Below are 14,112 nucleotides of genomic sequence, written 5' to 3'. Positions count from 1 at the left end.
GTGAAATCACACGGCAGCTACAGGATGGACAAGGGATCAGACCCAGCCAACATGGGTTTAGGAGGGGCAGATCCTGTTTGACCAACCTGATCTCCTTTTACGATCAGGTGACCCACCTGGTGGACGAGGGTAAGGGTGTGGATGTGGTCTATCTGGACTTCAGCAAAGCCTTTGACACTGTCTCCCATAGCATACTCCTGGAAAAGCTGGCAGCCCACGGCTTAGACAGGGGCACTCTGTGCTGGGTCAGGAACTGGCTCGAGGGCCGGGCCCAGAGAGTGCTGGTGAACGGAGCTGCATTCAGTTGGCAGCCGGTCACCAGTGGTGTCCCCCAGGGGTCAGTGCTGGGCCCAGTCCTTTTTAACATCTTTATCGATGATTTAGATGAGGGGATTGAGTCCATCATCAGCAAATTTGCAGATGACACCAAGTTGGGAGGGAGTGTCGACCTGCCGGAAGGCAGGAGGGCTCTGCAGAGGGATCTGGATAGACTGGAGAGATGGGCAAACTCCAATGAAATGAAGTTCAACAAGGCCAAGTGCCGGGTCCTGCACTTTGGCCACAACAACCCCCTGCAGCGCTACAGGCTGGGGACAGAGTGGCTGGAGAGCAGCCAGGCAGAAAGGGACTTGGGGGTGCTGATCGACAGGAGGCTGAACATGAGCCAGCAGTGTGCTCAGGTAGCCAAGAAGGCCAATGGCATCCTGGCCTGCATCAGGAACAGTGTGGCCAGCAGGAGCAGGGAAGTGATCCTTCCCCTGTACTCTGCATTGGTGAGGCCACACCTTGAGTATTGTGTTCAGCTCTGGGCCCCTCAGTTCAGGAAGGACATTGAGGTGCTGGAGCGGGTCCAGAAAAGAGCAACGAGGCTGGTGAAGGGACTTGAGCACAAGTCCTATGAGGAGAGGCTGAGGGAGCTGGGGTTGTTTAGTCTGGAGAAGAGAAGGCTTAGAGGCGACCTCATCACTCTCTTCAACTACCTGAAGGGAGGTTATAGCCAGGCGGGGGTTGGTCTCTTCTCCCGGGCAACCAACAATAGGACAAGGGGACATGGGCTCAAGCTCTGCCAGGGGAGGTTTAGGTTAGATGTTAGGAAAAAATTCTTTACAGAGAGAGTTATCAGGCATTGGAACGGCCTACCCAGAGAGGTGGTGGATTCACCATCCCTGGAGGTTTTTAAAAAGAGATTAGACGTGGCCCTTAGTGCCATGATATAGTAATTGGAGTTGGATCAGGGGTTGGACTTGATGATCTTGGAGGTCTCTTCCAACCCTACCTATTCTATGATTCTATGATTCTATGAATTTTGTCAATGGTTTGATTTTATGTTTTTCTGCTTTTAAACTTGCCAGAGTTCAGTTATCTACATTCTTGGGATAGATATTAATGTGGGTTTTGCCAATGAAATATAAAAATAAATGTTACAGTTAGTAACAAACAAACAAAAGAGGGTCCTCATAAATTAGAACATTTACATGGACAGGTTAGGTGGTGCATGGTTAAGAGGCAGTTGACTTTAATATGAGAGAGTTCTTTGTTTGAAGTTATGGGGGAATTTTTGTTTGGAAAAATGTTTTTAAGAAGGCTCTAGCAGACATTACAGTGGAGTTAGACATATAAGGACTAAATAGAACAAGTATCCTCACACAGTGAACTCTTTAGAGCAGGACCCATTTTGGTTTACAATTGTATAGCACTGGCACAGCAGTGCCCTGTGATGGTGTCCTGCTGTGTGACTCATTCTCGGACAGAAAGTCCACCAAGAAACTTCTTGCATGGTTACAAAAAGTGTTCTATAAGACAACAGCGCAAGGACTTTGCAAGCCAGCATCTGTACCAGACTGGACAACTGAGATGCACTGTGAATAGCAAGTCAAAACTAGAAAACTTGCCGTTTTTTAAGTCAGCTTGTTTTGCTTTTTTTGGATAGATTAAATGCCATGTGACTATATAGATTGAAGAAGAACTGCCTAATATAAACACAGAGGTAGCAGTGATGGTGTAGCTTAGAAAATGCCCTGAGTTTGCATTGCTTTTTGAAAAACAGCATTTTTTTTCTTCCCAAGTGTCTTGGCAGCATAAAGACTTGGTAATCTTATTAGCAATAATGCCTTAACAACTTTCTTGTGACTTAACATAACTCCTAAATCTTCCTATCAGTTGTGCAAGTCTGTGTCTGCCAGTCTAACAAGAATCTGCCATGACTTTTTTTTTTCTTTTTAATTAACTTTGAGTAGGAGTTTGATGTGTAATTAGCACAACTCTGTATACTGCTGAAAGTAGATGAATTTTGCACCTTAAAAAAAAGCTTCTTCAGAAAGTTTAAGGCTAGGGAGATCATCTGAGCATCAGTTCTGACTCAACTCCATGTTTGTCACATGCCACGTGCTGCATTTCCCTCTCTGCTGCCATTTTTATCTTAATATTTCTTCTTCCAGAAATGCATGTAGTGTAGTTTTAAATACAGCATAAGAGAGACGTTTGCTATAGCCACTGGTAATTTATTGCAATGTCTAACTATTCTTGTGAGAGTTTTGTTTTTAAATCAAGAAACAAAGCAATTACTTATTTTTAACTGGTTAGAATGGCTTTGACTCTGTAACCAAGATACCTCCCTTTCTCTGTTCTTTTTGAAACTTGAAAAGTTAAGTTCTTACTGACTTTTTCTCCATGATGCACTTCACTGAGCCCTTGGAGGCTTAGGGTTGCTTTATTTTGTTTGGGTTTTTTTTTTGATACCTCCTCTCCAGGTGCTGTTTGTTGGTTTATTATCCTATTTAGAAAATAGGCAGCAGAACCATATGCTAATATCAGCATCAGTGAGATGAAGGTCACCTTCCTACTGCTGTGTTTGTGGAGGTCATTGGTCCTCTTTCTTACCTCACAACATTGGAACTCATGCTTGGTACTTCTCTATTAAACCTTAAAACCGGAATATACAGCATCCCTTGCTGCCATAGATGCTTGTCTTTTCATTATCTTAAGTCCCTTTTTTTCCTTGGGTGAATAGGACTCAGCTTAACAAGTAAATGAGATTTTTTTATGAGGACTGCCCTGTTTTCTCTCTCTCTTTCTGTCTTTTCCCTTTCCAACATTCTTTCTAGCATCTGTAAATTTATCAATGTTATTTTATTCTACATCAAAGATTAAATACATAATAACTTTGGTTCTAGTCTGATCACAGAGGTGATCCACTAGAAATAGACTGAGTGGTGATTTCCTATTGTCTCCTTCTTGAGATCTTTATTTTGGCAACTCTAACTCTTCCTAAATCAATGTCATTAATATAATAATATAGCATTAGCTACAAGCACTATAATGTGAGATATCACAAATATTTCAGTAAAGATTAAGAAAATTACCTTTACACAACATATTTGTCAGTTAAATGTCTAATCTCACTGAATCATGAAAGTAGGTTTCTTATGTTGTTTTCCTTAAAACTCTATCAATTAGCAGTAATTACATTTGACAATGCAATGACATCTGGCAAGCCAGAGTTCTCTGAAACTCACGAGTTTTTTCCCTGTTTTTGCTTTTGTCATTGTAACTGTTATCAATATTTTCCAGGTCAAACCAATTCCCATTTTTAAACATGACTGTGATACTAGCACATATTAGCACTTTCCCAGACAATTTGGGATTTATTAGGAAATTAACACTATAAGCCAATGAGTTTCTTTAAAAATTATTGTGGCTCCTAGGCACAATTTCTCATAGACCAGTGTTTATTAATATTGCCTAAATACTCCATAGTACTTTTTTATTGCATGGGATACAAAATAGAAAGGCATAAATTTCAGTCTGCATCACAGATAGGAGTCAGGAGGTTGGCCAGCAAGATGCCAGTGCAGGGAACAAGACTAAGGAGCTGTTTTTTTGTTGGTTTGTATATTTGTTTTATATCTGAAGTTGACTTTCTGTGGAGTTTCATGGAAAGAATGCAGAAGCCTGGAGATATTTTAAACTGCCTTGCACTATTTTTGAGTAAGTCAGAGAATCCTTTAATAGCTCAAAATTCAAGGGAAAGGCTTTGTGTATCTAAACAAGAGCCCCCAGTACACTCTCAGTTTCTGTGGCTGTTAAGGTCTTTTCTAGAGCTGCAGCAGTTCCAATGTCTGAGTGGAAGATTCCAACATTCATGTTTAGTCCAATCCTGCACTTTGTGACAGTGTTTAAAAATTGTCTTTGGCCTGGTTCTCAAAAATGTAGAGGGTTGGGGGGACAAAATGGATAGCAAATATTTTTATTTGACTGGGATTTTTGAAGTGCCAGAATTTCAGAATACCCAACTGGGATAATGAGTCTGGGCTTTCTAGCAGTTATGAGAAAATAAGCTTGTTTCAGGTCATGAAGGGGTTTTGCAGAGGAAATACCAAATACTTCATCGAAAGACATTTGGCCCTCTAGCCCCGGGAATTGACTGTAGCTCTAGATCACAGAACATAGGCCTGTTGGGGAGTTTCCTGTCCTTATAAAATCTCATCAAGCTTTGCCTGATTTTTTGCACTGTTGGGGTTTTTTTCTGGTTTGTACAGCCATGCTCTCTCTCAACCTTCCCCTATACTCCCAATCCAACATGGCCAATACTTCTTGATCATTTGGCCAATTTCATACCAAGTCCTAGTAGTCTAAAATTTCGTGAAACTAGTGGCTAAATAAGTGAGAATGATCCAAATTAACTCATTTTCCCTGCACTCCTCCAGTGAGGGCTACCACGATTGTATCTGGTGGCATCAAGAAGCCCAGCAATCCCCTTGAACTTTGCATGTGGTGTTCCAGTGTAGTTCCTGGGAGAATGAAGACATGGAGAGAAATAGGATACAGATTATTGCTGCAGGGAGGTGGAAGTTAGCAGGAGAAGGATGCAGCTCTTGAAAGAAACAGATTTCCTTCATCCTCATTCTCACAAAATAACTTTATTAAAATTCAACACATATAAATATTATTTTGGAAGGACTAAAACTGGCATTATTTCATGAGAACTCTTCTCCCAGCGCAATAAGCCAAATGGAGCTTTGATAAGACCTCTGCCACACAGACTGTCCAGAACTAGATTTTAAAAGCAAAACCAGCAGAGCACTGAGTGTATATGGCAAGTCGAAGATCATAATAAAAAAAATGTAGGATTTGCTTCTAGATTTTGGTGTAACTGTGGGAAATGACTTCTTGTAAGGGTGAGATGTTTCTGTTTTGTATATGCCACATAACAAAGTGTTTCCCCTGAGGTGTTAACTTATCCTGCTGTATGGGCAGCACTGCAGTATGAGTGGTGAGGAATCACCCTCTGTCACATTAGTCTTCAGTAAGCTGAGGAAGGGCTTCTTAGCTTCTCCAGCAGAAACTAAAGTAAATTCTGCTTTATTCCAGTCCCTTCATGATTCACTTGTCCTTACAGGCCAGACTCCTTTCCTGCAGGAAGGTGGGCAGACATCTCCTTCATATGTATGTGTCTTTGTTCCATAGTTTGTGTCCTTTTGCAATAGCATTTTTAGATTTTGACGTGCAAACTTTTCTAATCACATTACATATATTTATACAAATTCTTAGACTGGAAGCTATCTTTGGCTTACTCTCCAATTGTCTATTTAAACAGCAGAGACATGTGAATTTATATTTGCTAGATGCCTGTGAAAATACTTTTCTAGTGTCTCTCCTCCATTTGGAATGGAACTGCAGCTCGTGACATTTTTGGCTTTGGCTTGACTCATGGAGAAGTGTTGCCTCAGGGAAGGCACATGGATTTTCTTTTCACTCTGTGGTTGGCTGAGCACAGCACATGTGAGTGAGGGGTCAGTGCTCCTCTTCTGAGATAGTTTTTGAATCATTTCTCAGGGGGAAAATTGTCATTATTTAGAGCTTCTTGATTTTGTGGAGGATGATAAAGAGAGGAAAAAAAAATTTCTTCCAACCCTTGTGTGTTTCTGGCAAGCCAGATTTGTTGGGAACCATTTGAGTGTTTTTTATAAGATTTGTCTTGAATAATGATATCCAGGTTTACAACGAGGGAAAATATGAATGCCAAAAGCATAATTGCCATATCAAAACTGAGTTTGTCTCCAAGGGGAATCAGTGAACTCCATTCTGATGGAGGGGAGTTCTTTTCAAGGACCTTTCAAGGTCCTTTTCATGGGTCAGTATCACCCGTGCCTCTGCCATTTCTCACATCACACGGGATACATTTGATGGCGAGCCTGGGATCAGGCACTCTGGGAGGGTAGAAGGCAGCCTCCAGTTAACACAGAGAGAGAGGTGGCAAGTAGAGATGCTGGGAAATTTCCCTAGATCTCAGGAACCAGGGTAGATATCTGAAAAAAAAAACCCAACTATTCAATCCTGCAATTAATTAGGAGAGACTGTGAGAAAGGGAGGAAGGGGGGGAAGGTTTTACTGTGACTGAGGTAAGGGGAGGAGGTGGGAGGTGTTCTGGACAAGGGAAGAGCAATGGGTAGAAGAGCACGATGTCTCAGGCTGTGTTTAGTGGACAGGCACAGCTTTCCAGGGAGGAAGGAGAAAGCAAGCCCGCAATTCACCCTCACTTAATGGGGGATATTTGGAAGGGGAAAGTATGGAGCATTTTAATTGGGGTTCACCCTGGGAAGGAAAGTACCTCTTTGTTCCAAGCAATGCAAATGAATATAAGGGATTAGGTTTCCCTTCCTCATCCCCCACCTACTGGGAACAACTTCTGTTTTGGTTCACAGAGTTTTAATTTTTAAGAGGAAACGTATTTCCCTTGGGTCATACCAAGCTTCCCTTGGTAACTACGGAGTTTATGTTGCATCCTGTTTCTGCAAACCCAATTAAGTCAAATTTGGCTTTTTTCTTTGAAAAGAAATGGATTTGTTAGAGTGACAAATTTGATTGCCACTGATATATTGGGCTTTGTAATGGATGCTTTACAATACCAGACATTTATTCATTAATTAATTCAAGCAAAAAGAAAATGTCTCTCAGTGGCATTTTTAAACTTAGACACTAAACTGAAGTTCTACTTTTACATGTGGATGTTCATGGGACTGGTAGAGATAAGGCTGAACCAAAATATTGCACATGGCTCTTTGACAGTAATGCTCATATTTACAGTCCTAAACTACTAGCACTTTTGGAAAAAATCATCTGAGTGAGGACTTCTGATTTGTGCTATAAGACAAAGAAGAGCAGCAGAGGTGCTGTTCTGGGTCTTCTCTAACCTTATCCATTAACTTGTCCAGGGCTGCAGGGACAGCTTTGAGTATCCTAGGGAACAGCAACAAGATTCAATTTATCTATCAATGTGGTTTTATTTATTTAGCATTAATAAGGTTCCAATTTTTATGTCAAACTTTTAAGGCCAATACAGGTTTTTCTAGCAGTGAAGATCACTTGTAGTGAAGGATTGGCTCACTTGATGCATTCTGTTCCTTAATAGCACTAAGGTTTCTGTGAACTGCAATGTAACATTTGGTCTCTCCCTCCTTTGTACCAGGGACACTCTGCTCACTTACCATTGAGAAGGCCATGCCTGAAGATGGGGGCGAATACAAGTGTATAGCTGAGAACTCAGCAGGAAAAGCTGAATGTGCTTGCAAAGTGGTGGTAGAAGGTAAGTATTGCGCTGGATACAGGAAAACACTTCCTTAGAACTTCCTCCTTCCCTCCCCTTATTTCCCAATACCAGCCTTTAGGAACCACTTACGCAGAAAAGAAAGAACTCTGCCCCCTTCCCTTCCGCACTTTTTGGTCAATAGATAATTCAATGTCTACCATAAAGAGGCATGAGCAGAGAGACAGTACAGAACCAAGGGCTCTCATTGCTTTGTGGAATAATCTACATCCTCCTGCTGCCCACTGTATCACTACAAGGTTTTTAGAGCAGTCAGTTGAACCTGTATGATTTGTTTCTGAGCTGAATGTATCCTCTGAGAGCATGTAAGAATTCAGTGTGATACCCTGGGTATCAGTCTGCCTCAGGATGTGTAGGGCACGTTTCTCGGCCTAGAACTTTCCAATTCTTCACATTCACTGATGTTTGGTCATTTGGTTTTCTAGGGGAAGTGAGCAAAAATAAACAAATTAGCAGCTCAACCATCCTTATATGCCATAGTTTTGGAACATGGATAATTTACTGACTGAGGTACTCATTTTCAGCCTTGGTCATGCTGATGACACTGTACTCTTGCCAAAAAGTCTTGGCCTTGGGCAAGTATTTTATCGTGAGGTTGAGTGAGACTCAGACTTATAAAACTGCCGTGGAGTTTAAGTTATTTAAGGGGCTTAAAGTAACCAAATGTGCTTCTTACCAGCTCACCTTCCGGTGAGCTCATCCTTAAATACTTTTGAGACTTTCCATTGTGACTAAAAAGAATACAAAACTAAACAGCAAGCCTAATAACATAGAACTTGGGTACTAAACCCTCACAACTGTGTTGCAGATGTGGTATTTGGGGCAGGAGGTCTAGAAAAGAAAACTATTATTTGTTTTCCTAATGTTGCATGACACAAGGTAATAATATGATCCCACAAATCCTCACTAAAGATCAGTCTTCATGTAGCTGAAAAAGGAATGGATTAGACATAAAATTACAATTAATTATGTTGGCTCCTGTAATGGCACCTTCTGTGATACTACGGTCACAGCGTAATCTGTAGTAGATATTTGATAAGCTATTGTTTATATTTCTGTAATTTAAAGTAATAAATTTTACCAGTGCTGAAGATCAAAGAAGACTATCAAGAGGCTTTAAAGAAAATCTCATACCCTGCAACACCTTAACTACCACAGATGCAGGGTGGTAAAGGATCAGATCATCAAATGCTTAGCATACAGTAGTTCTCTAGAGCTGCCCTAGCATCTTTTAAATATCTCAGTCACCTATGTATTTTTCCTTTGACATCTGATCTCCTTCAAGTACATTCTTTTCTTCCTGAAGCCTCTCTTAGCATACTTCCCACTTCCAGTTTCCTGCTGGACAGTGCATGCTCTAGGAGGCTGCAAGGTAGACTTTGGCTTGCAAAGTCTTGATCACGGGACGCTGTCAGCTCATGCCATATTCATTGCCTGATGACATGGATGACATGACATCAGCTGTCTGGCTCACTGTGGTGGTGGCACCCGTGGCATCAGGAGCTCATTGCTCACATAATGTTGGGCACCAGAATGACCACATTCCTTACCTTGGCAGCGGCTGCCTCATCTGTCTTTTTCATTCTCTCCTGGCATGCTACTGAGAAGAGTTTTTTGAGGAATGGCACCACAGCAAACTCCAGCTATTTAGGAAAGGCGCCATTTGATATCCTGTGTCTGTGACTGGCAGAGGGGATGACTGTTATTTTTAAATTAGAATTGTGATCTAAAAAAACAACTAAAATTTCTCCCTTCTTCATTCTGCTGTCAGGATCCCAGATGCTGGTTTTCAGACTCAACAAGTAGCCATAATTATCATTATATTCCTTTTGGCACCATGGACTTAAGTAAGATTGGAGGAACGTTTGACTTCACTTGTCAAATCTGTAGAATCCAAGTGTTTGAACTGAGATCTCACACAGCCTCCTGCTCTGAATTGTTTGTTAGGAGATTCTGTCTTCCTCTTTTAACTTCTTAGGAAACTTAGATGAATTTTCACGCTCTAGTACCTATAAGTAGGTGACTGAAATAGCTGATTCCATAACATTTATGTCATCTTTTCTCTGGTAACCAAATTTCAAACAGCTCTCTCACTCACAAATCCTCTGGAAGCTGAATATCAAGTGAAGCTTGTTAGGATTTGCATTATAGAATCATAGAAACTAGAATGGTTTGTGTTGGAAGGGACCTTAAAGATCATCTTGTTCCAACCCCCTGCCATGGGCAGGAACACCTTCCACTAGACCAGGTTGCTCAAAGCCCCATCCAAACTGTTCTTGAACACCTCCAGGGATAGGAAGATGACAACCTCTTTGGGCAACCTGTTCCCGTGCCTCGTCACCCTCACAGTGAAAAATTTCTTCCTAATATCTAAATCTAAACCTTCCATCCTTTGTCTTATGGCCATTTCCATCTGTCCTGTCACTACAGACCTCTGTAAAAAGTCCCTCTCCAGCCTGTCCTGTAGCCCCTTTAGGTACTGGAAAGGGCTTTTAAGTCTCCCCTGAGCCTTCTCTTCTCCAGGCTGAACAACCCCAACTCCCTCAGTCTGTCTTCATAGGAGAGGTGCTCCAGCCTTTTGATTGTGCTCAACCTGGAATAGCCTTGCTGAAAAACAGTTGCACCTTCTATTAATATGTGTCCATGTCATATGGGAGACATGTGGAAGGGAGCTTTATTGTCTCTCTTAAGTGTCAGTGTAGCCTGCAGTGATGAGCCAGTTTCTGGATATGAGCTGTGCAATTGTGAAAATAATAAAATCCATCAAACTTCAGTCCTATGATGCCTTTCTGCCATTTTTATTTAGGAATGAACCAACGTGTAACAGTGTCTTCTTAGAAAGATTTAAACATATGGAGGAAATGCTATTTTCCATATGGGTAAATCTGTATAGATCATATAGACAGTGGAATAGAAGAATTGCATGGCAAGGGATTGTTTTGGATGAAATGATGTTTCCCTTTTCAATGCACTGCCTAATGCAGCTTTGTGCACATTGTACTTTGTTCTATTCAGCTAAAACAGACCTATCAGCTTAGATGGCAGCTCTTGTTTAGCTGCTTTCTCAGGTTCTCAGTGCAACTGCTTTCATATAGGGCTTCTCCCTCTCTGCTCCCTCTTCCTTTCAGAATGTGACATTCACGAGCAAATCTGTGCAGAAAATCTTTCTTAAAAACCTAAAGGACAGCAATTTCCTCTAACTTTGCAGAAAGATCCAAAACAAGCATTTTATTAGACAGCTTTTTCATTATTAATGTTTAAATAGGGTTTGTATTTTATTATTTGTTTTGACTGCAGATGCCTCAAAGACCTCAAAGCCTACTGACAAGAAGACCAAGAAACCTAAGACCACACTTCCCCCGGTGCTGCCAACAGAGAGTAAGTGACCTTGATTTGGATTGATTTCTTTTCAGTGGAAGCAGAAGAGTGCTTTGGGATTCTGTGGTCATTCTCTTCTGTATGCAGACACAGTATCAGAAGCTTGTGCTGCTTCTTTAGCCCTTGCACATAAGTCACATGAAATGAGTTTTTGCCATGTGGGGATTAGAAGTAAGAGCTGAAACTGTGAGTTCAAACCAAGCTTGCTCTGCTCTCAGTTTTTCGTAATGGTGCAATAAACTTGTGACACCAATTTATTTTTGGCTGCCTCCCAAAAAGCACAGAAATACTCGAATAGTTTGCTTCAAGTTGTGTTGTGTCCTGTGTAGACAATATAGCGTTTTACCATTGGTAGGCAAGGCATCTTGGCTGAAATGTGCTGTAGCATAATCTGTCCTTTTTTTCCTTGACCATGGAGTGGTTTGGGGAATTTTGCATTCTTTGTTTTAAGCCCAAACGCTTAACTTGCTTTTAATGCTTTCTGAAATAACAAGTTAGCTATAAATTCCCATGTTTGTGACTCCGCAAACATGCATTTGATTAAGAGGAAACTTTAAATGGTAAAGGCAGCACATTAATGTCAGTTTAGAAATTCCTAATACCACTACTATTTTTGAAATGAAGTGGACAGGGGTTACAAATATCTCTTAAATCAAAACTGGACTTTGAAAGTTGTTTATCAAAGATGTCCACCATGTGAGTCCCTAAAAAAATGTAAAGACGTGATTTAAAGAAAACATGAAATATTTTATCCAGCTCTGTCAAAAAATAGAAAACTATGATCTGATCTTCCAGCATGAAGGGTTTCAGCTGCTTTCAGCAGGACCCAGTGCAGTTTTGTACTGATTGATGATCACAGGTAATAACTGTGGTTCTGAAATTGTCACTTCCATAGATCTATGCCCTGGGCTACACCTATTTTTGAGTTGCTGGCTGAGTATTATAACTCTCACTCCAGCCACTCATTTGGGGGTGTGGGAAGGGTCACGCTGACATGCTCCACCTCTGCATCTGAGCTTCAAATGCTGTAAATGATAGCAATTAGGAACAATCATTTTGTTCTTGAACATCAATAGAAAAGAAAATATTAAAGCTGTTTAAATCTCCACGGGATAGTGTTTTGAATAGTGTTTTCTATGCACACAAACACACACATTTCCTCTGATCCTCCCAGCAGTGTTATCAATTGTAGCTTTCCCAGGGAAAAGTGTGAGTTGGAAATTCAGTCTAAATATGCAGATATATGACCTGATCCACATCCTGCTTGTTTTGCTTTTGATTTTAGTGGAAATTGGACATAGGTAGCAAAACAGAAGCTTGCTACTCTGGCTGCAGAAATGATTGGGAAAAGAAGGTTGAAATAATGGGGAATGGTTTTCTTAAGGTTGCTCCATAGCATGTTATACCAGTGTTTCAAGTTCCTGAACTTCTCATAAGCTCTTCTTTCAAAATGCCTATAGACCATCTTTCCTGTTGCACAGAAAACATCAAGGTAACCAGAGAGAATGTTAGGAAACTGGGCTTTGGAAAAGTTTTTGGAAAACTTTTGAAAAATATATATTTAATTTTAAAAGGATTTGGGTGCAGAGATTTCACAGGTGATTTTTAACGTCTCAGTCCCTGAAGACTGTGGGTATTTGTCTGCCTGAGTGTTTTATTTGTACATTTGTCAGGGGCAAAATACACAAAACTGATGCAGTTTCAATTTATACTGAAATCCTTATCAGATGTAGAGATTGTAAATTTCCTTACCTGAAAGAGGATGGGCTTAACAAGTCAGAAATTTGTGCATCTTCACTGTATTTCTCTTGAAAAGAGGGTTAATAGAGAATGGCTGTGAATTAAGATGTCCCAATCTAATAAGGAGATACATTTTTACTCTGATCCCTTCTAGTCTTTGTTGCCATGTCAAGTCACCAACAGTCCTAATGTCAAGTAGAGTGTACAGAACGGTATTGAAGAAATAGGGAACAAAAATTCCTAAAAATGCCACTGAATAAATTCCAAATTTTGGATAGTGAATTCAGTCACAACAGTATATACTCTATGGGGTACAGAAAGTATATACTCTCTGTCATTTTTATAAATAGTTTTCAGGGGAAAAGATCCATGTTTTCCTCTTTCTGTAAGGAAGTGCAAGTCAAATTTCATGGTTAGCAGATATGTCAACCTTTTCTCTCTTCAGATAAATTATAAGTGATCCTTGTTTTTTTTCCCTAGTAGGAACCTTCAGGAAAGTATTTAACTTTAGGTTCCTGAAAGCAAAGATCAACACATTTCTTTTTTGTGGAGAATGGTGAATTTTGTCAGTATTTTAACCTGTAGAATTTGTCTCGCTGTGAGAAGAGTTGCTGACCCAGTACATTTGACTGCTCATTCTGACAACATAATATTATTACTGGAAGCTTGGGTATTGTAAGCTACAGAAATCCAATAGTAAGTAGAATTTTGGGTATTACTTTTTTTGATATGCACTATATACTGGATTCTGGTGTAGAATAAACAGTTATTCTCAGAAGAGCATCTCTGAAGGCAGCTTTGTATCATTCAGTGATTAACAATATCTCTGAATGGATGCTTGCAGTTTTACATGCAGCATGATTGCTCCCATGCAAATTAGGAAAATTACGATGTATTTCTTTTTGCTTACAAATAGTATTCTGTCACCAGAATTTATTAATAATTATGCAACTCTCCAATGATAAATAGAATAAATAGCAAAGTTTCTGAGGATAACCAACAGATCCACCTTTGAATCTGGGTGAAAAAATCCTAAGGAAGAAGAGAGGAAGGGCACTTCTGGAGCTGGTTCATTCTGCACTGACTGTACTGACTTGGGCTTTGCCACTTGTGTCTTCTCTAGGTGGATGTCAAATGTTACTGAGTTAGAATAATAAAGTGTCAAGTTTCTTCTGTGCAGATATAAAAGACTAAAAGAGGCAGTGGAAAATTGGAACCTTTCATTATTTACCATATTGCATTCTCTGTGCTATGCCAGAACAACCAGTGGGTAATATAAGGGTCTTCTAGTTTGACACAGCCCTGCAGCAGAAACACTGAGCCAAAAAATCTCACCACTTCAACATTTCTCTAGGGAGCTTTGAAACTGCTGTAAAGGGATTTAGGTG

At 40.4% G+C, this 14,112-nt stretch overlaps 1 protein-coding gene across 4 annotated transcripts in view; it reads left to right on the top strand.

Annotated features, from left to right (window-relative positions):
* MYLK (myosin light chain kinase) overlaps nt 1–14,112 on the top strand; it is a 206,665-nt gene that overhangs the window by 135,226 nt on the left and 57,327 nt on the right. For all 4 annotated transcript variants that reach the window (XM_027679009.1, XM_027679008.1, XM_027679011.1 and 1 more), the window contains 2 exons: nt 7,469–7,585; nt 10,904–10,984. In XM_027679009.1, the coding sequence (XP_027534810.1) occupies nt 7,469–7,585; nt 10,904–10,984 (198 nt within the window). The remainder of the gene's footprint in view (nt 1–7,468; nt 7,586–10,903; nt 10,985–14,112) is intronic.

This window comes from Neopelma chrysocephalum, unplaced genomic scaffold, assembly GCF_003984885.1.
Source record: "Neopelma chrysocephalum unplaced genomic scaffold, ASM398488v2 Primary Assembly neopelma1_44, whole genome shotgun sequence".
Classification (NCBI taxonomy): Eukaryota; Metazoa; Chordata; class Aves; order Passeriformes; family Pipridae; genus Neopelma; species Neopelma chrysocephalum.
This window is presented reverse-complemented; position numbering and strand designations above follow the sequence as displayed.